Raw genomic sequence first — 25,603 nt, 5'->3', positions numbered from 1 at the left:
ATGGGATGGCGTATCACTACAGAATGCTGTTGTAGCCATGCTGGTTAAGTGTGCCTTGAATTCTAAATAAATCACAGACAGTGTCACCAGCAAAGCACCCCCACACCATCAAACCTCCTCCATACTTCACAGTGGGAACCACACATGTGGAGATCATCCGTTCACCTACTCTGCGCCACACAAAGACATGGCGGTTGGAACCAAAAAACTCTAATTTGGACTCATCAGACCATAGGACAGATTTCCTCTGGTCTAATGTCCATTGATCGTGTTTATTGGTCCAAACAAGTCTCTTCTTATTATTAGTGTCCTTTGGTAGTTGTTTCTTTGCAGCAATTCGACCATGCAGCAGTCTCCTCTGAACAGTTTGTGTGTCTGTTACTTGAACTTTGTGAAGCATTTATTTGGGCTGCAATTTCTGAGTCTGGTAACTCTAATGAACTTATTATCCTCTGCAGCAGAGGTAACTCTGTCTCTTCTTTCCCTGTGGCGGTCCTCATGAGAGCCCTTTTCATCATAGCGTATTGATGGTTTTTGCAACTGAAATGTTCCAGATTGACTAACCTTCAGGTCATAAAGTAATGATGGACTGTCGTTTCTCTGCTTATTTGAGCTGTTCTTGCCATAATATGGACTTGTTCCTTTACCAAATAGGGCTATCTTCTGTATACCCTCTACCTTATCACAACAGAACGAATTGGCTCAAACACATTAAGAAAAAAATACCACAAATTAACTTTTAACAAGGCACATCTGTTCATTGAAATGCAATCCAGGTGACTACCTCATGAAGCTGGTTGAGAGAATGCCAAAAGCGTGCAAAGATGTCATCAAGGCAAAGCGTGGCTACTTTGAAGAATCTCAAATATAAAATATATTTTGATTTGATTTAACACTTTTTTTGTTACTACATGATTCTTTATGTGTTATCTTGTAGTTTTGATGATTCACTACTATATTCTACAATGTAGAAAATAGTAAAAAATTAAGAAAATCCCTGGAGTGAATATGTGTCTCAAAACTTTTGACTGGTACTCTAAGTATTTTACACTCCTATGCTATGACATTCCAAACTGAGCTCAAGTGCATCCCAATGAGCTTTTATCATCTTTGAGATGTCATTACAACTTGATTGGTGTCTACCTGTGGACAAGTCAATTGCTTGTACATGACTTAGAAAGAAACACACCTGACCAAACTGAGCAACTGGGCAGGAAGGACCTTGGTGAGGGAAGTGATCAAGAACCCAATGGCCACTCTGGCAGGACTACATAGTTCCTTGGCTGAGACGGGAGAACCTGCTGGAAGGACAACGGTCAATACAGCACTTCACCAATTTGGGCTTTATGGGAGAGTGGCCAGACGGAAGCCATTCCTGAGAATAAAAGGCACATGACAGCACGCCTGGAGTTTGCAAAAAGGCATGTGAAAGACTCTGAGATAATCAGTCAAATGATTCTGTGGTCTGATGAGACAAAAACGGAACTCTTTGGCTTGAGTGCAAAGCGCTATGTCTGGAGAAAACCAGGCACAGGCCATCATCCATCTAACACCATCTCTGCTGTGAAGCATGGTGGTGACAGCATCATGCAATGGGGATACTTTTCAGTGGCAAGGACTGGGAGACTGGTAAGGATAGAGGGGACAATGAATGGAGACCAATACAGGCAAATTAGAACCTGCTTCAGGGCACAAACATCCCCAGACTGGGGCAAAGATTTACGTTCCAAAAGGACAATGACCCCAGCATACAGCCAAAGCATCGCTGGAATGGCTTCAGAACATGAATGTGAACGTCCTGGAGTGATCCAGCCAAAGCCCAGACTTCAATCCCATTGAAAAACTGTGGGAAGAATTGAAGATTGGGAGCAGCGTTCAACAGCAATCTAACTTAACAGAGTTTGAGAAAACCTACAAGAAAGAGTGGGAGAAAATCCCCAAATCTAGATACGCAAAGCTGATAGATATACCCAAGACAAAGCTGTAATCACCGCCAAAGGTGCTTCTACAAAGTACTGACTCAAGGTCGTGAATACTTACTGTATGTACATTTCTGTATTTCATTATATATATTCATTATATATTTTTTTTCACTTTTCATTTTTCACTGAAATACATATCTAATTGGTTACTGGAAAAGGGACACTTTACAAATGTATGGAAGCATGCTAAGCTGTGTCCTTACCTGAAACTCAAGGTACTATATTTACAGATTATACTATAATCTATACATCAAGACAATCTGTTCAATGGGTACAGCGAGCTCTACAAGTAGATCAGGGAAATATCAGGGAGTGGGTCTGCCGGAACAAACTTGTTATGAACGCTAAGAAAACCAAAGATATGTCGGTCTGGTAACAGCAGGCACAACATGGGATGTGATTAAGCATGGGGGGGGAGTACAAATTAAGGAAGTGGCAGAAACCAAACTACTAGGGGTACAGCTAGACAACTGCTTACCATGGTTGTCTCAAATAACTAATCTATGTATGTAACGGAAAACATAGAACAAAACATGCCCTGACCAAACCAAAATAGAGACATAAAAAGGGAACTAACGTCAGGACATGACAGTACCCCCCCCAAAGGTGCAGACTCTGGCCGCAAAACCTGAACCTAAAGGGGAGGGTCTGGGTGGGCATTTCACCGCGGTGGCGGCTCTGGTGCGGGACGTAGACCCCACTCCACCTTAGTCTTGGCCCACTTAGGTGGCACCTCTGGAGTGGCGACCCCGAACTGGGGACCCTTACAGCCCTGAATAGCAGGGAGACTCTGGCGGCGCCGGAGTGAAGGGCAGCTCTGGCGGTGCAGAAGTGAAGGGCGGCTCCGGCGGCTCCTGACTGACGGGCGGCTTCGGCGGCTCCTGACTGACGGGCGGCTCCGGCCGCTCCTGACTGACGGGAGGCTCTGGCGGCTCCTGACTGATGGGCGGCTCTGGCGGCTCCTGACTGACGGGAGGCTCTGGCGGCTCCTGACTGACGGGCGGCTCTGGCAGGCTGGGGAGACCTACAGGAGGCCTGGTTCGTGGAGGAGGCACCGGATGTACCGGGCTATGGGGGAGCACTGGAGCTCTGGTGCGCAGCCTTGGCACCACTCCTCCAGGCTGGATGACCACTCTCGCATGGCACTTGCAGGGGGCTGGCCTATAGTGCACCGGGCTATGAGCGCGTACTGGCGACACCGTGCACTTAACCAGATAACACGGTGCCTGACCAGTACTGCGCTTCTTCCGGTAAGCACGGGGAGTTGGCTCAGGTCTATCACCTGACTTTGCCAATCTCCCCGTGTTCCACCCCAAACATTTTTTGGGGGGCTGCCTCTCGTGCCTGTTGCGCTGCCTTACCTCATATCGCCGCCGCTCAGCTTTCGCTACCTCCAGTTCTTCCTTGGGGCGGCGATATTCCCCAGCCTGTGCCCAGGGTTCCTTGTCGTCCAATATCTCCTCCCAAGTCCAGGAGTCCAGAACCCTCTGCTCCTGGTTACCACGCTGCTTGGTCTGTTTGTGGTGGGTAGTTCTGTAACAGTTTTTCTCCTCTTCTGAGGAGGAGTAGGAAGGATCGGACCAATATGCAGCATGGTACGTGTCCATGTTAATATTTATTTAAACTGATCACAAAACAAAAAAACTAAGAGAGTGAAACGAAGGTGCAGACACAGAGACAGAAAACAACTACCCACAAAACCCATGTGGGCAAGAGCTACCTAAGTATGGTTCTCAATCAGAGACAACAATAGACAGCTGCCTCTGATTGGGAACCATACCAGGCCAAACAAACACAGAAATACAAAACATAGAATGCCCACCCCAACTCACACCCTGACCAAACCAAAATAGAGACATAAAAAATGAACTAAGGTCAGGACCTGACAATGTAAGAACATAATTAAAACTGCATGCATGGTCAGAAGGATAGCAAACTATTTACAGGGAAAGATTCTTAAGCAAACAACCCAAGCATTAATAATTGAGAGTCAGGTGATCTACTGTTCTGTGGTGTGGGGAAATGCAACAGGAAGTGACATTAGGAGGCTGCAGAATGCAGCAAGTTCTAAGGTGGGGATGCGATTCCTTTGTTGTAGTTATGCACAATGCTCTTGGGTGGTCATCAATCAATAAGATCATAGAAAATAAAAATAAATGCTTATTTTGTTTTGGAGTACACCATTTAACAATGGCAAACTCCATTCACAACAGGGTTCAGTTGGTAAGAGACAGACATTCAGTCAATACTAGGAATAGATTGTCCACCATCTATGGGTTATCCCGGGAGAGAAGGTATACTGGCAAATTAACATTTTGTTTCAGAGCAATGAACAGTTGGAATAATTTATCTGAGCAAACCAGAAACCTTTCAATATATACATTCTGATTGTGATGAGGGGGGTTATGGTGAGCGAGTGTTACACCTTTTCCTTTTCAATATATAAATTCAAACAATACTTCAGAACCAGTTGAACATAATCGTTTGAAAGGTTGTGCAGGACCAGGGCAGATGAAGGAACCAATCTATCTTTTCAGACTGTCAGAGTACTTATCATCAGGATTTTTTTTGTATATATTAACTTTGTATATATTGTGTTTTTTTTTACCTGTCAATGTATTACATCTGTGGTTTGTAACAGTGTGTTCTATGTGAACATGTGATTGTATTATAAATTGTATTTAAATGTTTAAAGGACTTAGTCTGAACAAGGTCTTAAAGAGATTATAATGAAATCCCCCCCAAAATCTAACAAATCTACTGCCCACCTGTGTGCTGATCTGCAGTGGCTGGAGAGGGGGCGTGGCCTGGGAAGGCTGCTGTAGAGGGGTAGAAGCATTGCTGCCCAGGCAGGCAGCTGATTGGACAAGACTGATGGGGATGTCAGAGCACTGCTGAGGTAGAGGCTGGCTGGCAGACAACTGTGGTCGGGAGGGAGAGAGAGAGAGAGAGAGAGAGAGAGAGAGGAGGACAGGCAGGGTGAGTAAAAATCATGACGAAGTTAATTGAACATCTATATATGTCCTGTTCCACAAACATAATATATTGCCTCTCATACACTCTGCCTGTCCAGTCACCACGTCTAGTTGCCAAACAGTCTTTCTGACTGGAACACACACCCTCGGTCACAGCGTCTGACTGGGGACACACGCATAAACATACACAAAGCTCTGGGCTCACACACACACACACACAGCTGAGAACAACAAAAATCACAGCCACAATCATCTCTGCTTATTAAACAGAAGCCTGGGGACAGACAGCATCTGACTGTACGGTCAGGATTTTGTCAATGAGAGTCCAACAAACTAGCACATCTCATATTTACACTCACATTTAAATCAAAAAGTGTAGACAAGTGTAGACCTTACCGTGAAATGCTTACTTACAAGCACTTAACCAACAGTGCAGTTCAAGAAGAGTTAAGAAAATATTTACCAAATAAACTAAAGTAAAAATTTTATGAAGTAACACAATAACATAACAATAACGAGGCTATATACAGGGGTTACCGATACAGAGTCAGTGTTCCGGGGTACAGGTTAGTTGAGGTCATTTGTACATGTAGGTAGGGGTGAAGTGAAGTGAATATGCATAGATAATAAACAGTGAGTAGCAGCAGTGTACAGAACGAATTGGGGTGGGGTCAAAGTAATAGTCCGGTGGCCATTTGATTAATTGTTCAGCAGTCTGATGGCTTGGGGGTAGAAGCTGTTAAGGAGCCTTTTGGTGCTAGACTTGGCACTCATAGACTGTTTTCTCTGCTATGTCACACCACGGTACCACGTGCTGTGATGTAGCAGACACAACAGTCTATGACTTGGGTGGCAGGAGTCTCTGACAATTTTATGGGCTTTCCTCTGACACTGCCTATTATTTAGGTCCTAGATTGCAGGAAGCTTGGCCTTGGTGATGTACTGGGCCGTACACATTACCCTCTATAGCACCTTACAGTCAGATGCCTGGCAGTTGCCATACCAGGCAGTGATGCAACCGGTCAAGATGCTCTCGATGGCGCAGCTGTAGAACTTTTGGAGGATCTGGAGACCCATACCAAATCTTTTCAGTCTACTGAGGGAGAAAAGGTTTCGTTGTGCCCTCTTCACGACTGTCTTGTTGTGTTTGGACCATGAAAGATCGTTGGTCATGTGGACACCAAGGAACTTTAAACTCTTGACCCGCTCCACTACAGCCCCATTGATGTTAATGGGGGCCTGTTCGGCCCGCCTTTTCTGTAGTCCACAATCAGCTCCTTTGTCTTGCTCACATTGAGGGAGAGGTTGTTGTCCTGGCACCACGCTGCCATTTCTCTGACCTCCTCCCTATAGGCTGTCTCATCGTTGTCAGTGATCAGGCCTACCACTGTTGTATCGTCATAAAACTTAATGATGGTGTTTGAGTCGTGTTTGGCCACGCAGTCGTGGGTGAACAGGGAGTACAGGAGGGGACTAAGTACACACCCCTGAGGGGCCCCTATGTTGAGGATCAGTGTGGCAGACGTGTTGTTGCCTACCTTTACCACCTGGGGGCGGCCCTTCAGGGAGTCCAGGATCCAGTTGCAGAGGGAGGTGTTTAGTCCCAGGGTCCTTCGCTTAGTGATGAGCTTTGTGGGCACTATGGTGTTGAATGCTGAGCTGTAGTCAATGAACAGCATTCTCACATAGGTGTCCTTTTGTACAGGTGGAAAAGCGCAGTGTGATTGAGATTGCGTCATCTGTGGATCTGTTGGGGCAGTATGCGAATTGAAGTGGGTCTAGGGTATCCGGAGGATGCTGTCGATGTGAGCCATAACCAGCCTTTCAAAGCACTTCATGGCTACCGATGTGAGTGCTACGGGGCGGATATCATTAAGACAGGTTACCTTCACTTCCTTAGGCACAGGGACTATGGTGGTCTGCTTGAAACATGTAGGTATTATAGACTCAGTCAGGGAGAAGTTGAAAATGTCAGTGAAGACACTTGCCAGTTGGTCAGCGCATGCTTTGAGTACACGTCCTGGTAATCCATCTGGCCCTGTGGCTTTGTCAATGTTGACCTGTTTAAAGGTCATGCTCACATCGACTACCGAGAGCGTTATCACACAGTCATCCAGAACATCTGGTGCCCTCGTGCATGCCTCAGTGTTGCTTGCCTCGAAGCGTGCATAAAAGCATTTAGCTCGTCTGATAGGCTCGCGTCACTGTCCAGCTCGCGTCTGGGTTTCCCTTTGTTGTCTGTAATATTTTCAAGCCCTGCCACATCCGATGAGCGTCAGAGCCTATGTAGTAGGATTCAATCTTAATCCTGTATTGATGCTTTGCTTGTTTGATGGTTCGTCTGAGGGCATAGCAGGATGTCTTATAGGCGTCCAGATTAGTGTCCCGCTCTTTGAAAGCGGCAGCTCTAGCCTTTAGCTTGATACAGATGTTGCCTGTAATCCACGGCTTTTGGTTGGGATATGTACGTATGGTCACTGTGGGGACAACGCCGTTGATGCACTTATTGATGAAGTCGATAACTGAGGTGGTATACCTCAATGCCATTGGATGAATCCCGGAACATATTCCAGTTTGTGGTAGCAAAACAGTCCTGTAGCGTACATCCGCGTCATCTGACCACTTCCATATTGAGCGAGTCACTGGTACTTCCTGCTTTAGTTTTTGGAGGATAGAATTATGGTAAGATTTGACAAATGGAGGGCAGGGGAGAGCTTTATATGCATCTCTATGTGTGGAGTAAAGGCAGTATAGAGTTTATTTCCTCTGGTTGCACGTGACATGCTGGTAAAAATGTGGTAAAACTGATTTAAGTTTGCATGCATTAAAGTCCCCGTCCACTAGTAGTGCCGCATCTGGGTGAGCATTTCCTTGTTTGCTTATGGCCTTACAGAGTTGGTTGAGCCACGACTCGGTGAAACATAAGACATTACAGTTCTTAATGTCCCGTTGGTAGGATAATTGTAAGTCATCAATTTTATTTTCCAATGATTGCATGATAGCAAGTAGAACTGCTGACAGTGGGAGTTTACTCACTCGCCTACGGATTCTCAAAAGGCAGCCCGATCTGCGTCCTCTTTTCCTCCGTCTTTTCTTCACGCAAATGACGGGGGATCTGGGCCTGTTCCCGGGAGAGCAGTATATCTTTCTCGTTGGAGTCGTTAAAGGAAAAAGTTTCTTCCAGTTCGTGGTGGGTAATTGCAGTTCTGATGTTATTTTCGGTCATAAGAGATGGTAGCAGAAACATTACGTACAAAATAAGTTACAAACAATGCAACAAAAAAAATAGCACAAATGGTTACGGGCATGTAAAACGACGCCATCTTAACACCCAAGTGTTAGATTCAGAACAGATCCTTACCTCGTGGCTGGGCTGGGCTGTAACAGCAGGCTGCGCCTGTGCCTGTACAGTGGCGAGAGGGGCAGCAGCTGGGAAGCTCTGTGGGGCCGTTGGGCCATTCTGATGTACCGGAGGCCCTGGGGTGGCTGGAGCAGAGGCTGGCTGAGCCTGGGGTTGGGGCTGGGCCTGGATCCACCCTGCACTGGGCTGGAACACACAGGAGAAAAGGCAGTCTTTCAGATTATGACAAAGATTATCAAGAACACATCATATAGAATTATCATTTTTCTTCACGGGAGCAAAGAGGGGACAAATCATTGTTGAGCAAGGTTAATATTGTTTTGCTGGAAACTGCCGGATAAAAGTAATTGAGGAGTGGCTGCTGCAATAGTAAGGGAATCTACACAGCTGATCCACCATCTCGTAATCGAGCCATGTGGTGTTTATCTGCTGAGGAGTGAACAGAGGCAGATAGAACATCACTGTTATGCTTGAGGGTCGGTGTTATGGTCAGGAAATTACAGTAACTTTCCCAAAACTCCCAGGTTTTCCAGAAATCCCAGTTGGAAGATTTTTCAGGGGGGAATAAGCAGAAAATCCTCCAATGAGGACTTATGGAAAACCTGGGAAATTTGGGAGTTACTGGAAATGTTGCATCCCTGGGGGTTGATTTGGGATTGGGAAGTAATGTTGCTCATCATGGGAGGGACAGAGAAAGCTATGCTCGCGGGATCTGGCAGCTTGCGAGGCAAAGAGAAAGCGGAGGTGCTGCAGCTAGGTGTGGTGTTGCTACGGCAATGGCTCAGAAGGGTCAAAGTTCAATCAAGCCGGTAGTATCCCTGACCTACCATTGAACCATTCGGTGATAGAAGCAGGGGCTTTTCCAAACCCAGGCCTTGGTCAGAATGCTCAGGCACTGGAGAGGTGGGCTGGCTTTGGCTGGGCCAATAGGCCCCGCTGTCTGGGGAAGTAGAGGAGCTGGTCCTGCGAACCCTAGCCTCTCCATAGCTTTGGCTGGGCCAGTACGGGGCATGTAGGGGTGTTGGGGAGCTTCTCCTGCGACTGACGATGTGGCTGAGACAGTGGTCGAGCAGGGAGAGATCTCCACTGGAGGAGCGGACCATTAGGGAAGGAGGCGGGGAAAGATGTGAGGGAGACGGAGGAGCCGACAGGGAGGAGGTGATTAGAGGGCTACTGAGCAGTGAGAGAAGCTGGGGGGAGACTAAGGAGGAGGTGTGTACTGATGACCGCTGGGGGGAGGGAGGGAGGGGAGGCGTGTAGAGGTGGCCTAGAGACCCCCCAGCCTCCATCCTAGTTCTTAGTAGAAGGTCAAAGCTCGCACAAGCCCTGAGGGAGTGAGGTAGAGTGAGGTCTGATGGACGTCGTATAGGATTTGTAACCAGGATGGCAGGATGGGGGGGATCGACTGATTGATTGATTGAGTCCAAGTAGGAACACTGATGGTGCTGGGACAGGTGAGGGGAGAGGACAGGATACCAAGGGGGAGTGGAGTCTAAAGGGGGGACCGCGGCTGCTGCGTACTCCTCTGAGTTTTTGTTACCCTCCGGGCTCCGATGTGTGACTTTGTCTCGTTTGGGACAGAGGTGGCAGGGAGAACAGCACAGAGGCTTAGGGAGGGAGTGGGTCCTGCACATGTCAATCAAGGAGGTGCTTCCACATCTAGCGCACTGATTGGTCCCACCACAATACACTGTACTCTCATTGGTCACACAACCAACCAAGAAATCTCCTTTCATCTCTTGAGAGAGAAGAGCATTCTGGAATGCAAAGGGCTCACTGAAGTGTTGCTGCTCAGGTGGCATCGACCGGACAAAAGAAAACAGATTTTAGTTCAGTTTGTCTTTACAAAAGACAGATAATACCGAAAATAAAATGTTAACAAGGAGCTAAAGAGACATAGAAAGGGAATGTCTGAGACATGCAGTGAGAATATGTTTATAATAATGAGTTTTGAAATTTGAGTTAGAGGCAATGGGGAATTTTGTATGAGAAAACTTACAGGTGGAGACTGATAGTCCCCCTGGTGCAGCTGTGCTTTGGGTTGCTGGTAGGCCCCATGGTGCAGCTGAGTGGTAGCTTGCTGGTAGGCCACCTGATGAAGCTGTGTGGTAGTAGCTAAGGAGTAGGCCACTTGGGAAGGCTGTGCAGTAGGCTTCTGGTAGGCTCCCTGGTGCAGCTGGGCCTGGGGCTGCACAGGAGGGCTGTAGACCACCTGGGGTGTAGAGATGGGCTCTGGGATGGACTGGTATGGGGCACTGCGCTGACTGTTTTTAACATTTGACAGCACCATGAGGCCCACTCCACCATCAGCTATAACAACAGGAAACAGAGGGGAGAAAACATAATGTCAAACTGGCGAGAGACAGAGAGAAAGAGAGAGATTAAGAAAGAAACAAAGGGATGGAGAGATGAAGTGTCATTCAAATTCAAAAGCTGGGAGATGACTCAGAGCTGAGTCACACCCTGCATCTCTCTCGATCTCCCTGCATCTCTCTCGATCTCCCTGCATCTCTCTCGATCTCCCTGCATCTCTCTATCTCCCCTTCATCTATAAGCCTTGTGAAGTTTTTTCCCATCTGGATTAGATAATGGCGATGGAGGAGATGGCTGGCGTTTTACAATCCCCTAACCAATTGTGCTATTGTGTGTGTTTTTTTGCGTTATTTGTAACTTATTTTGTATATAATGTTTCTGCCACTGTATCTTATGACCAAAAAGAGCTTCAAGATATCAGGACAGCGATTACTCAACCCATACTGGAGGAATACTTTTTCTTTAATGAGTCAGACGGGAAGGATTCACTTCAGACGCCGACAAGGACCACATCCCCGTCATACGCAGGAGAAAGAGACGGAGATATTGGGGACGAAGGTCCAGGTGCCTTGAAAGGATCCGGAGGGGAGCGGGTACTCTCCCTTTACCATCGGTCCTATTAACCAACGTACAATCAATGGAAAATAAAATAGATGAACTACGATCACGTATATCCTACCATTGGGAAAATAAAAAATGTAATATCTTATGTTTCACCGAGCCGTGGCTAAACAACAACATGAATAACATACATCTGGTGGGTTTCAAGCTTTTTCGGCAGGATAGGACAGAGGCCTCTGGTAAGACAAGGGGTGGCGGTCTATGTATATTTGTAAACAACAGCTGGTGCATGAAATCTAAGGAAGTCTCCAGGTTTTTCTCGCCTGAGGTAGAGTATCTCATGAAAAGCTGTAGACCACACTATTTACCAAGATAATTTTCCAATATATTCTTCATAGCTGTCTATTTACCACCACAAACCGATGCGGGCACTAAGACCGCACTCAATGAGCTGTACACGGCCATCAGCAAACAGAAAAAGCTCATCCGGAGACGGAGCTCCTAGTGGCCAGAGACTTTAATGCAGGGAAACTTAAATCCATTCAATAAGTGTATTGATGACGTCGTCCCCACAGTGACCATACGTACATACCCCAACCAGAAGCCATGGATTACAGGCAACATCCACACTGAGCTAAAGGGTAGAGCTGCCACTTTCAAGGAGCGGGACTCTAACCCGGAAGCTTATAAGAAATTACGCTATGCCCTCCGACAAACCATCAAACAGGCAAAGCGTCAATACAGGACTAAGATTGAATCATACTACACCGGCTCCGACGCTCTCCAGCCAACTATTACAGACTACAAAGGGAAGCAAAGCCACAAGCTGCCCAGTGACACGAGCCTACAAACAGGTCAACATTCACAAGGCAGCAGGGCCAGATGGAATTCCAGGACGTGTACTCCAAAATGTGTTGACCAACTGGCAAGTGTCTCACTGACATTTTCAACCTGTCCCTGACTGAGTCTGTAATACCAACATGTTTCAAGCAGACCACCATAGTCCCTATCCCTGTTCCCAAGAACACTAAGGTAACCTGCCTAAATGACAACCGACCCGTAGTACTCACGTCTCTAGTTCTGAAATGCTGGTCATGGCTCACATCAACACCATTATCCCAGAAACCTCAGACCCACACTAATTTGCATACCACCTAAACAGATCCAAAGATGACGCAATCTCTATTGCACTCAACACTGCCCTTTCCCACCTGGACAAAAGGAATGCTATTCATTGACTACAGCTCAGCATTCAACATCATAGTACCCTCAAAGCTCATCACTAAGCTAAAGGACCCTGGGACTAAACACCTCCCTCTGTAACTGGATCCTGGACTTCCTAACGGACCGCCCCCAGGTGGTGAGGGTAGGTAACAAAACATCGGCCACGCTTATCATCAACATAGGGGCCCCTCATCGGTACGTGCTCAGTCCCCTCCTGTACTCCTTGTTCACTCATGACTGCATGGCCAGGCACGACTCCAACACCCTCATGAAGTTTGCAGATGACAATAGTGGTAGGCCTGATCACTGACAACGATGAGACAGGCTATCGGGAGGTGGTCAGAGACCTGCCGTTTGGTGCCAGGACAACAACCTCTCCCTCAACATAATCAATGATGTGGACTACAGGAAAAGTAGGACAGAGTACGCCCCCAATGTCATCGATGGGGTTGCAGTGGAGCAGGTTGAGAGCATCAAGTTCCTTGGCCTCCACATCCCCAACAAAACACACTAAGACAGTCATCAAGAGGGCACAACAAAACCAATTCCCCCTCAGGAGACTGAAAATATTTGGCATGGGTCCTCAGATCCTCAAAAAGTTCTACAGCTGCACCATTGAGAGCATCCTGACTGGTTGCATCACTGCCTGGTATGGCAACTGCTCAGTCTCCGACCGCAAGGCACTACGGAGGGTAGAGCGTATGGCCCAGTACATCACTGGGGCCCAGCTTCCTGCCATCCAGGACCTCTATATCTGGCGGTGTCAGAGAAAGGCCATAAAAATTGTCAAAGACTCCAGCCACGCTTGTCATAGACCCTTCTCTCTGCTACCTCACGCCTACGACACTGGAGCACCAAGTCTAGGTCCAAAAGGCTTCTTAACAGCTTCTACCCCCAAGCCATAACACTCCTGAACAGCCAATCAAAGGGCTTCCCAGACCCCTCTTTTACGCTGCTGCTACTCTGTTTATTATCTATGCATAGTCACTTTAACTCTACCTACATGTACATATTACCTCAATTACCTTGACTAACCGGTACCCCTGTATATAGCCTCGCTATTGTTATTTTACTGCTGCTCTTTAATTATTTATGACTTTTTATTTTCTATTTTCTACTTAACACTTGTTTTCTCTTAACTTCTTAAAGCATTGTTGTTTAAGTGCATGTAAGTAAGCATTTCACTGTAAGGCACTGTACAACCTGTTGTATTCGGCACATGTGACAAATACAATTCGATTTGATTTGATTACGTTGAACTGATCGACCCTTCCTCAAGAAAAGGTGATCTGCCTGTGTGTGTGTGTTTCAATTACTTAAAGTGTTTCTCAGTTTTCTTGTATACACATTCATCTATGTGTTTGTTTATTGTTTGCTGTTTGTTTGTTTGTTGTTTGCCTCTGTCTCTCTCTTTGTGTTTAGAGGCTGCTTTCAGGTTCTTACATGTAGTCGTGGTGGCGTGTGCGGGCAGGCTGCAGATCAGGGTAAGGGGCTGGTCAGCTTCTGCCTCCTCTGGCTCTGCTGGGGCCAGTTGCGCCCCCTGTCGTGGTACCCCCATGCTGGGCACCTGCAGCAGGGTTGTTTAATGTACAGATTCGATCAACAATAACATGGTAACATTGATTCAGATTGAGTGGTTGGTGACCACTGGTCTATCTTAAAATGATTCCTAGTCGATCACCAAAAATGTCTGTAGAAAAGCCAACGACATGTGTCTTGCACTGTTTGGCGGTAGGTGCACTTGATTCGTGCCAGGTAGGTGTTTCCATTTTGAACCATTTGTCTGAAGGGACAAACTCTGCCTACCCGGTAAGACCCAAAAAGCTAAATCAAGTGTGCCTACTGCGCAGTCCAATCAAATTGCTTAACTCCCCATGCCTGCAGCTTCCTAATCCACAGCAAAGTTTGATACTAGCCAACGTGAGATTTCACAACTTTTGAAACCACGACTAGAGAGAGACTAAGAATACAGCAAAGAGCTGCTGTTTTTATGAGTGAATTCATGTTTAAGTTTTTATTCAGAACTGTCAACACTGTTTTTATTCCAACACTTTTACAAAACATTAAACACGCTTCTCACTTACAGTCGCGGTACAACAGGCACCTCAGCTGCAATTAAGGAGTAGCTAATTGTATCGATAGGCCTGTGGTTTTATTATTAGCGGATCGTCGTGTCTATTTTTTAATCAAGGAATATTTCACTTTCTCTGGCCGTAGGAAAAACAGGAATTTGAGGGCAGAAATAATGAGGTACGAATCAAGTTTCGCCATCAGGTGGAAGACGGTGTCCCCTCTGGTCAGTCTCACCGGAGAAAAGTAGAGAGGAGGGGCAGTGAGCGTTGGACCCAATGCCGCTCTCTCCCTTCTCTCCGCTGAGACCTACCATCAGATTCAGGTACCGTCAGTCCAGTAAAATAAAAAAGATAATTATTGAAATGTATCCTCTTTGTGCCTCACAAGTACACAACAACTGATCTATTTTGTTATCATAGCTTGAGTTTTTAAATATAATATGGTCTGAGAAGAACAATATTGACAGGCCAAGCACAGCCAATATGCTGCAATAATATATTAGGCCTACTGCACAAACCTCATTCCTACAGACCTGTATTCATTAGGTTAATGGCTTACATGTTTAAAAAAAATATCTGAGTGGTACATCTCAGCTTGCATTTTAACTCCGAAAGTGATCTTGACTCAGAAAGTTTTGGTGACCAAATAAAGGGACAACTTAAACAACAACAACAACAACAACGACAAATATAGCTGGGAGCAGCAATGAACGGGTTTCAGACGATGACAGAAAGGACAAAAGATCAGTTGGATAACAAAGCAAGCACTCTCAACTATCTTCCTTATCTTTCGATCTTCCTTTTGTTAAATCAAGAATGACGCAAGTGAAGTTTGTTCTAGTGCTTAAGGTTGGTTATCTTTGAAAGCAGCAAGTTATCACTCTTAAAGTCAATACTTAATGTATTGAGTTTATATATAAATATGAGTAAGTCAAAAGTTTGGACACCTACTCATTCAAGGGGTTTTCTTTATTTTTTTTTACAATTTTCTACATTGTAGAGTAATAGTGAAGACATCAATACTATGAAATAACACACATGGAATCATGTAGTAACCAAAAATTATAATATATTTTATATTCTTCAAAGTAGCCACCCTTTGTCTTGATGACCGCTTTGCACACTCTTAGCATTCTCTCAATCAGCTTCATGAGGAATGATTTTCCGACTGTCTTGATGGAGTTCCCACATATGGTCGAATGTGGTGTTATTTGGACTTATGGTACATGAGAATACGCTTTTCAAAGGTTTTCCAAAATGTCCAAGGTTCAGGAAAATCTATCCTGATGGACCTTATGGGTCCTTGAGGCAATTTTTTTCAGCATCAGGAAAGACACCTACATAGAACGTTTCACGTCTCTAGGTCAAACAGGGCCGATATGAAGGTTTAAGTGAGACTGCTTGTTAAAAACGCCCCCTATTATAGGCCAATTGGTGCCATTATTTTTGACCAAGTTACTCATGGCCTCTAGTTTCTGTGTGCCAAATTAGAAAAAAAGATACCAATTTATGCTTAAGTTACTTGACCATGTCAAGAAAACAATTATAATTCAGAGAATAACAATGGCTTTGCTGTGAACCCCTAAAAAGCACAAACCTGTAGCAGGTTCTGGGTCTGGTTCTCGACTGCAGGGACGGTTCGCTCCCTCCTCCATTTGATGAGAGCCACTCGATCCTTGATGGACTTTCCTACGATCTTCACATCGCTGTCCAGGAAGAAGCCTGAATCTACCTATAACAGAGAGGTTATTACCAATGCTGCGTTCATAACATCTCATAAATACCAGCATACGACTGGGGAAAATCTACTTGAACGCCCCTCCAACTGGTAAGTACTAGTGGGAAACTTGTCCATCATCTCTCTCCGACTTCTCTCACATGCTGATGTCACAACTCTGATGTCGCATACTAAGGAAATGACACCGCACAGACCCCAGCCACGATGTGTTCACTTCCTTGCCGTCAGGCAGATGGTATCGGAGCATGAGGTCTGATAGAAAATGTCTCTCATCCTGTTGGTGTCTAAAATCCATCAGACTGCTGAACACTTGAACTGGACTGAACACCTGCTCTGATTCTCCGCACCTTAGCACACATGCACTCACTCACCCCCCACACACACACACACACACACACACACACACCCACACACAAATGTACATTCATGCTACGCACACATCACTGCTGCTAGCATTATGGTTGCTAAATGGCACATAGTTTAAAAACCTGCCCCCCAAACCCCTCTTCCCCAAAACATGTGTAAATATTAGACTATAAATTGTGTTATACTTATGCTACTATTTGTATTCTTATAATGTATTATTTCTTATTGCTGTTGCATTGTCAAGAAGGAACCTGCAAGTAAGCCTTTCGTTGGACAGTGTATAACATGTATATCCCATACATCTGACTAATAAAACTTGATAAAAAAATTAAAATTACCCCTGCAGCTTGTTTGCCATTGATTGCTGCAGCTTGTTTGCCATTAGCCAATTGGCGTTCTCAATGAGTTGAAAGCACGTGAATGCACACAACTCGTTGTTCTAAATTTACAAGTAGTATTGTCAGAGTTTCCCACTTTTTATGAAAGCAGCATAAACAAACCAGGAAGAAGCCTGACTCCACCGACAGCAAAGAGGTTATCCTCAGAAATACTCTAAGGACGAGATGCTAATCCAGTTCTTTTCAATTAGCAGTGCAGTGAATTCTGGGTCAAGGAGTGCACTCCTTCAAGGAGAAAATGGGAGTCAATTGGGCACTAGCTCAACATCCCAAGAATAGCATGAATTACATGAACAAGACGCACAATATTGCAGATATTTTCCGAGATGTGAGGTTATTAAGTTCTCCGTAATATTTTACTGCTTTGAAATCGTGACATTACATGCTTTCGAGTAAAAGAAATAAGTTTCTCGACTCATACCCTGACTTTCTAGAAGGGAGTGTGTGAGAAATGGCCTAGCAACCCTGTGATACAGCATGACAATGTCAATGTGATTGGTCAAGAAAGCTCAGAGCATTAGGTATTTCTCTATTAATCTTTCCTACAGTTTAGGGTCTTTCAGTAGATTGTCTTTGTTATCACTAAAAAAACAGGCGGAGCCCTGACTTCACCTACAGCAGCCTGGATAGGACAGGATAGTGCAGACAGGATAGAGGTTATCACTAAGAACCCTGACTCCATCTGCAGTAGACAGGACGTGCAGACAGGCCAGAACAAGGAAGGACAGAGGTTATCACAAAGAACCCTAACTCCATTAACAGTAGACAGGAAAGGGCAAACAGGACTGGACAGGACAGGATAGTGCAGACAGGATAGAGATTATCACTAAGAACCCTGACTCCATCTGCAGTAGACAGGACAGTGCAGACAGAGCAGGAAAGGATAGAAGTTATCACTAAGAACCCTGACTCCATTAACAGTAGACAGGACAGGACAGGACAGTGCAGACAGAGCAGGAAAGTATAGAGGTTATCACTAAGAACCCTGACTCCATTAACAGTAGACAGGACAGAGCAAACAGGACGGGACAGTGCAGACAGAGCAGGAAAGGATAGAGGTTATCACTAAGAACCCTGACTCCATCTACAGTACAGTAGACAGGACAGGACAGACAGGACAGAACAAGGAAGGACAGAGGTTATCACAAAGAACCGTGACTCCATCTACAGTAGACAGGACAGAACAAGGAAGGACAGAGGTTATCACAAAGAACCCTGACTTCATCTACAGTAGACAGGACAGCAAAGCAGAGGTGTTATCACCAGACTTGAGCTAACGTGGAAATATGAATTGATCGGACAGCACTTTAGGGACATCAGTTGTCCCTATCTTTGTATCACAGTCGCCCAACGAGATAAAAGCTTGCCCCTCCTTAGCCCACAGCTCTCTGATGGGCCACAGGGTCGGGCAGGGTCTACCAGACTGACTGGTTTAAATCAATACCTTCCTGGATGATACTGGCCCGACCACAAGACCAATTAGAATTTACTGATTACATGATGGGTAATTATATCAGGACTGGCTTGTGGAGATTATTTTCTTTACTGTCCAGGAATGGACTGTAACACGATATCAAGTCTTTCAGCGTGTTTGAGGAAGATCAGTTTAATCACATAATGACTTGTTATATGGGATTAGATGTTATTTGTAGATATGTGATTCTGTGCAGTCTGACTGTAATCTCAAAAACACACTATTTCATGACTATCACCAATTGCACAGCAGGCCCTAGCCCCTAGAGGCATGTTGGGAGATGTAGTCGGTACAGACAAGGCCGTAACTACATATGAGGATGCTGAGATCCGGACTACAGTCATTTTTATCTAATTTGAAAAAACTAATAATAAAAATATAGATTTTGTGCACAATAAAGAAAATCAATTACGGGTCAACATCTAAATATTGCTCCCCGCGTTGATCAAAGCTCAGAACACTTATATTCTTGGAATGATGAACAGTGGTTTGTTAGTTATGTTTGCACGCATCCCCCGGATTTGCCTTTTTAGCAGCACATTCACCACTCTCTGAAACGGGTAACTCGGCCCTCTTGCGACACAGGACGTGAAACGAATGAGAAACGAACTACCCCATCTCAGAGTCGGCTTAAAAAACTCAATTAGAGATGCTGCTGACAGTGTGTTTGCAAGATTCTGTAAAAAAAAAGGTAATTTTCCAACCACCCCGCGACTCCTGCCAGGTCTACAGACATACCCCAAGCAAACAAAAAATTGACTCTCGGAGAATGAGTGCACAACTGGTAAATAGTCGCTTATTGATATGTCAGTCAGTCAGGTGGCTAGCTACTGGCAGAGACTTGTACAGTAACGTTGAAGGTTTTGGCTAGTAGGCTATTATTATTAGTATTATAATTTTTTATTTCACCTTTATTTAACCAGGTAGGACAGTTGAGAATAAGTTCTCGTTTACAAATGCGACCTGGCCAAGATAAAGCAAAGCAGTGTGACAAAAATAACAACACAGAGTTACACATAAACAAACATACAGTCAATAACACAATAGAAAGATCTATGTACAGTGTGTGCAAATGTAGAAGAGTAGGGATGTGAGGCAATAAATTGGCCATAGAGGTGAAATAATTACAATTTAGCATTAACACTGGAGTGATAGATGTGCAGATGATGATGTGCAAGTAGAGATACTAGGGTGCAAAAGAGCAAGAGGATAAATATCAATATGGGGATGAGGTAGGTGGGTGTGCTATTTACAGATTGGCTGTGTACAGGTACAGTGATCGGTAAGCTGCTCTGACAGCTGATGCTTAAAGGTAGAGAGGGAGATATAAGATTCCAGCTTCAGTGATTTTTGCAATTCGTTCCAGTCATTGGCAGCAGAGAACTGGAAGGAAAGGCGGCGAAAGGAAGTGCTGGCTTTGGGGGTGACCAGTGAAATATACCTGCTGGAGTGTGTGCTACGGGTGGGTGACCAGTGAGCTGAGATAAGGCGGGGCTTTACCTAGCAAAGACTTATAGATGACCTGGGCCAGTGGGTTTGGCAATGAATATGTAGTGAGGCCAGGTAACGAGAGCATACAGGTCGCAATGGTGGGTAGAATTTGGGGCTTTGGTGACAAAACAGACGGCACTGTGATAGACTACATCCAGTTTGCTGAGTAGAGTGTTGGAGGATTTTGTAAATGACATCGCCAAAGTCAAGGATCGGTAGGATAGTCAGTTTTACAAGGGTATGTTTGGCAGCATGAGTGATGGAGGCTTTGTTGCGAAATAGGAAGACGATTCTAGATGTAATTTTGGATTGGAGATGCTAAATGTGAGTCTGGAAGGAGAGTTTACAGTCTAACCAGACACCTAGGTATTTGTAGTTGTCCACATATTCTAGGTTACAACCGTCCAGAGTAGTGATGCTAGTCGGACGGGTGGGTGCAGGCAACAATCGGTTGAAGAGCATGCATTTAATTTTGCTAGCATTTAAAAGCAGTTGGAGGCCACAGAAGGAAAATTGTATGGCATTGAGGCCATACAACAGGTTCGTTAACACAGTGTCCAAAGAAGGACCAGATGTATACAGAATGGTGTCGTCTGCATAGAGGTGGATCAGAGAATCACCAACAGCAAGAGCAACATCATTGATATATACAGAGAAAAGAGTCAGCCCAATAATTGAACCCTGTGGCACCCCCATAGAGACTGCCAGAGGTCCGGACAACAGGCCCTCCGATTTGACACACTGAACTCTATCTGAGAAGGAGTTGGTGAACCAGACGAGGCAGTCATTTGAGAAACCAAGGCTTTTGAGTTTGCCAATAAAAATGCGGTGATTGACAGAGTCGAAAGCCTTGGCCAGGTTGATGAAGACGGCTGCACAGCACTGTCTTTTATCGATGGCGGTTATGATATCATTTAGGACCTTGAGCGTGGCTGAGGTGCACCCATGACCAGCTCAGAAACCAGATTGCATAGTGGAGAAGGTACGTTGGAATTCAAAATGGTCGGTGATCTGTTTGTTAACTTGGCTATCAAAGATTTTAGAAAGGCAGGGCAGGATGGATATAGGTATTTAACAGTTTGGGTCTAGAGTGTCTCCCCATTTGAATAGGGGGATGACCACGGCAGCTTTCCAATCTTTGGGGATCTCAGACGATACGAAAGAGAGGTTGAACAGGCTAGTAATGGGGGCTGCAACAATTTTGGCGGATCATTTTAGAAAGAGAGGGTCCAGATTGTCTAGCCCAGCTGATTTGTAGTGATCCAGATATTGCAGCTCTTTCAGAACATCAGGTGTCTGGATTTGGGTGAAGGAGAAATAGGGGAGGCTTGGGCAAGTTGCTGCAGAGGTGTGCTGAGCTGTTGGGGGTAGCTAGGGGTAGCCAGGTGGAAAACATGGCCAGCCGTAGAAAAATGCTTATTGAAATGATTGATTATCGTTATGGAATTAGTGCTACAGGATGCAAATTTCTGTTTGAAAAAGCTAGCCTTAGCTTTCCTAACTGACTGAGTATATTGGTTCCTGACTTCCCTGAAAAGTTGCATATCGCGGGGGCTGTTCGATGCTAATGCAGAACACCACAGGATGTTTTTGTGCTGGTCAAGCGCAGTCAAGTCTGGGGTGAACCAAGGGCTATACCTGTTCTTAGTTGTACTTTTTTGAACGGGGCATGCTTATTTAAGATGGCGAGGAAAGCACTTTAAAAGAGCAACCAGGCATCCTCAACTTATGGGATGAGGTCAATATCCTTCCAGGATACCTGGGCCATTTCAATTAGAAAGGCCTGCTCGCTGAAAGGTAGAAGCTCGAATTGTTTGGGCACAGACCTGGATCGTATGACAGAACTCTGCAGGCTGTCTCTGCAGTAAATTGCAACTCCGCCCCCTTTGGCAGTTCTATCTTGTCGGAAGATGTTATAGTTAGGGATGGAAATTTCTGGATTTTTGGTGGCCTTCCTAAGCCATGATTCAGACACGGCTAGGACATCAGGGTTGGCGGAGTGTGCTAAAGCAGTGAATAAAACAATCTTAGGGAGGAGGCTTCTGATGTTAACATGCATGAAACCAAGGCTTTTACGGTTACAGAAGTCAACAAATGAGAGCGCCTGGGGAATGGGAGTGGTGCTGGGGGCTGCAGGGCCTGGGTTAACCTCTACATCACCAGAGGAACAGAGGAGGACTAGGATAAGGGTACGGCTAAAGGTTATAAGAACTGGTCGTCTAGTGCGTTCGGAACAGAGAGTAAAATGAGCAGATTTCTGGGCGCGGAAGAATAGATTCAAGGCATAATGTACAGACAAGGGTATGGTAGGATGTAAGTACAGTGGAAGTAAACCTATTACTTAGCCAACTAGAATAATTAAGTAAGAAGCTAATGTTAAAAGGAGCCTACTTCAGCAGGAGCCAACAATAAGGTATTAAGTTCTCATAATAACTTTGCTTTACAGAGAGTCGGCTACTGAGACAGACAGTGATGTGGCACTCAGTGGTGAGGCTGAGGCAGGCTGCAATGCATTCAGGAGGAAGTAGAGGAGACAGAGAGAGGGGTTAGTACAGTAGGTCACAAACTTGGCGTCATGGCCCCATGTGGAGTCCCGTAAGAAAATTGGTACTAATCTTATCAAACAAGTTAGGAACTTAAATTAAAGAAGACATGTTTCAATATGAACATCTCCACATGGCCTATCTTCCCTATAGACCTGCTTAAAAATGTAAGCAACACAGTTCTAAAAATGTCATTCGTTTTCGTTTTTATCTGTGGTTGTTCATCTTATCTCAAATCGCCCACTGGAGTCTATAGTTTACCCATTACTCAACTTTTTACCACTACATCACTGATAGTAAAATAGAATCGTAAGAAATATTGTAATAATTCATGTGAATGTGATAATACGATCATCTGTGTGCTCCATTAATGTCTGTTTGTGTGGAGCTGGATTATTAATGCCTAGGAATACAAATGTAAATGCTGTGTATTTGAGAAAATAACTAGCTACGTAAAGAGTTGATGATCCATTTCATCATTACAACTGATTGAACAGTTGCTGATGCTAATTTCTCATATTTCCCCCCTTTCGGGGGTATAACATTACAATTGTATAGCTAGCTAATAGGCTACGTGTTTGTATACTGAGCAAAAATATAAACACAACGTGCAACAATTTCCTAGATTTAACTGAGTTACAGTTCATATGAGGAAATCAGTCAATTGGAATATATTAATTAGGCCCAAATCTATGGATTTCACACGACTGGCAATACAGATCTATTGGTCACAGATACCTTGTAAGAAACGGGCCTCATGTACTTGTCACAGATAACTTATAATCAACGGGCCTCATGTACTTGTCACAGATACCTTTTAAGAAACAGGTGTCATGTACTTATAACAGTGTTTCTGTGCATTCATATTGCCATCGATAAAATGCAATTGTGTTCGTTGTCCATAGCTTATAACCCCACCACCATGGGGCACTCTGTTCAGAACATTGACATGAGCAAACAACTCCCCCACACGACGCCATACACATGGGTCTGCGGTTGTGAGGCTGTTTGGACGTACTGCCAAATTCTCTAAAACGATGTTGGAGGCGGCTTATGGTAGTTAAATTAACATAAAATGATCTGACAACAGCTCTGGTGGACCTTCCTGCAGTCAGCATGCCAATTGCACGCTCCCTCAAAACTTGAGACATCTGTGGCATTGCGTTGTGTGACAAAACTGCACATTCTAGAGTGGCTTATTATTGTGCCCAGAACAAAGTGCACCTGTGTAATGATCATTCTGTTTAATCAGCTTCTTGATAAGCAACACCTGTCTTGGCAAAGGAGAAATGCTCACTAACACGAATGTAAACAAATTTGTGCACAGAATTCGAGAAAAATAAGCTTTTTTATTGCGTTTCAGCTCATGAAACATGGGACCAACACTTTACATGTTGTGTTTATATTATTGTTCAGTGTAGATCGATTGAGGTGAATGAACCTACAACAGCAAAGGTAATAATGGCTGGGTTAATTTTTTCTTGTTTTTGCTGTTCTCCAAATATATATACTGTATACAGTATATAAAAAATATATAAGCAACTATGTCCTCTAGACTATATATATATTGTCTAGAGGACAGAGTTGCTTTCCATGAGGATGCCACATGGCTAGATTAAAGTAAAATGCTACATTTCACTCATCATAAAAATGGTATCTAGGGGACAGTCATATAATTTCTCACTCTATAACATAAATATCATATTCTGCAACTGGTACTGCAAATACACCAACAGTGTCTGCAAAACAGATCTGAGCCATGATAATGTGAACCCTGCTCACCACAGCCATTTAGAGTCTCTACATATGGCTCTGCTATAGACGTCTTCACGGGTCCAAACAGTTGGATCCGAAATGGATCCATGGCTTTCCTACCTGATCCGATATGATTCAATCAATACTTGTTTATTAAAGATAAGCATTATATTGTTAGATTATAGGAGTAACATTGGTAGTCCTAAAACATTCTTTGTCACATATCAATCATATCAAGTTAAAACGGTCATATCAAATTCAACTTTCGGCGTCCGAGGGAGCATAGGTGCTCACTGAACTTCAGAGGCCTGCAGCTATAGCCTAATAATAGCCACACCACACCAAACCTTCACAAAGGTTTCTAAACTTCATAGGGGTATTATCAAAAGTAAGTCAAGTCGGTGTTTATAGGGTGAACACTAGGATTAGCCTACAGTTGGAACTTAAGTTAGCCAATGAAAATGTCTCAACAGAATGAAACCTAACACTTTTTGCATACTTAAAGAACTGGTTTAGATTAGGATAAATAGGCTTACAATAATAAGAATAATGATATATAATAATAATAATAATAATAAGGATAATAAAGATAATAAATACGAAAATAAATTAAAAGTTAGAAAATTGCATCAAACCTGAATAGCGACCTGTCCGTTCCCTTTCTCGGGTTCTTTTCACTGTACTCTTTCCCCTCTAACGTTCACTTTACTTCAATGAAAAATGCCTCTATCTTCACAATCAACAGCAACCTAGGCCAAGGCTAATCTCTCTTGCTCTCTCTCTCTCCTCAGCAACATACGTACAAGAGGTGAGCGGCCGGAACAAGTTTCAGCTGGACCTGGCCGGCATAAGCTATGTTTTAAGTTGCAATGGGAGTGACACAGATAACAAGCTTGCACAGTTTTCTCATCACCTCACTGATTAAATTACTATAGGACGGGTCTAATCGGGTCCAGTTGGTAAATCAAGTTTAATTGCACATACCCAAGTCCCGTGGAAATTATATCAGACCCGATCTAGATCCGAGACAAAGGTTCGAATTTTGGACTTCGAACCCACTTGGGCCCCGGGTCAGATCTCGGAATTTCGGGTCTGGTGGACCCATGAAGACTTTTACTCTGCTACTCACCATCTCCTGGGCCACGCCCTCTGGGGTCTCTTTCTCCAGGTCAAAGGTGAACTCGATGGCACCACTGTCTTTGTACTTCCCCTTCAGCTTCTTGGGGTCCTCCACCCACACCTTCAGGGCGATGGAACTCTTTTTCCCATCGTCCTCTTCGGCCAGCTCCACCCTCACGCCTGTGTCCTCCGCAAAGAAAGCATGGTTCAAGAGGTCCTTTATGCTGTACC

General features: G+C 44.6%; 2 protein-coding genes across 16 annotated transcripts in view; one reads left to right on the top strand and one right to left on the bottom strand.

Moving 5' to 3' along the window:
• LOC112244872 (nuclear pore complex protein DDB_G0274915) overlaps window positions 1-25,603 on the top strand; it is a 710,200-nt gene that overhangs the window by 232,305 nt on the left and 452,292 nt on the right. The window lies entirely within an intron of this gene.
• wnk2 (WNK lysine deficient protein kinase 2) overlaps window positions 1-25,603 on the bottom strand; it is a 67,252-nt gene that overhangs the window by 31,313 nt on the left and 10,336 nt on the right. For 4 of the 5 annotated variants that reach the window (XM_024412588.2, XM_024412585.2, XM_024412586.2 and 1 more), the window contains exons 6-12: window positions 25,383-25,602; window positions 16,086-16,220; window positions 13,860-13,983; window positions 10,318-10,628; window positions 9,146-10,105; window positions 8,319-8,504; window positions 4,751-4,903 (exon numbers count right to left, since the gene is read on the bottom strand). In XM_024412588.2, the coding sequence (XP_024268356.1) occupies window positions 4,751-4,903; window positions 8,319-8,504; window positions 9,146-10,105; window positions 10,318-10,628; window positions 13,860-13,983; window positions 16,086-16,220; window positions 25,383-25,602 (2,089 nt within the window). The remainder of the gene's footprint in view (window positions 1-4,750; window positions 4,904-8,318; window positions 8,505-9,145; window positions 10,106-10,317; window positions 10,629-13,859; window positions 13,984-16,085; window positions 16,221-25,382; window position 25,603) is intronic. The other variant, XM_024412589.2, reaches the window with a different exon arrangement.

Source organism: Oncorhynchus tshawytscha, linkage group LG02, assembly GCF_018296145.1.
Source record: "Oncorhynchus tshawytscha isolate Ot180627B linkage group LG02, Otsh_v2.0, whole genome shotgun sequence".
Taxonomy (NCBI): Eukaryota; Metazoa; Chordata; class Actinopteri; order Salmoniformes; family Salmonidae; genus Oncorhynchus; species Oncorhynchus tshawytscha.
Note: the sequence above shows the minus strand (reverse complement) of the source record. Positions and strands in the feature narration are given on the sequence as shown.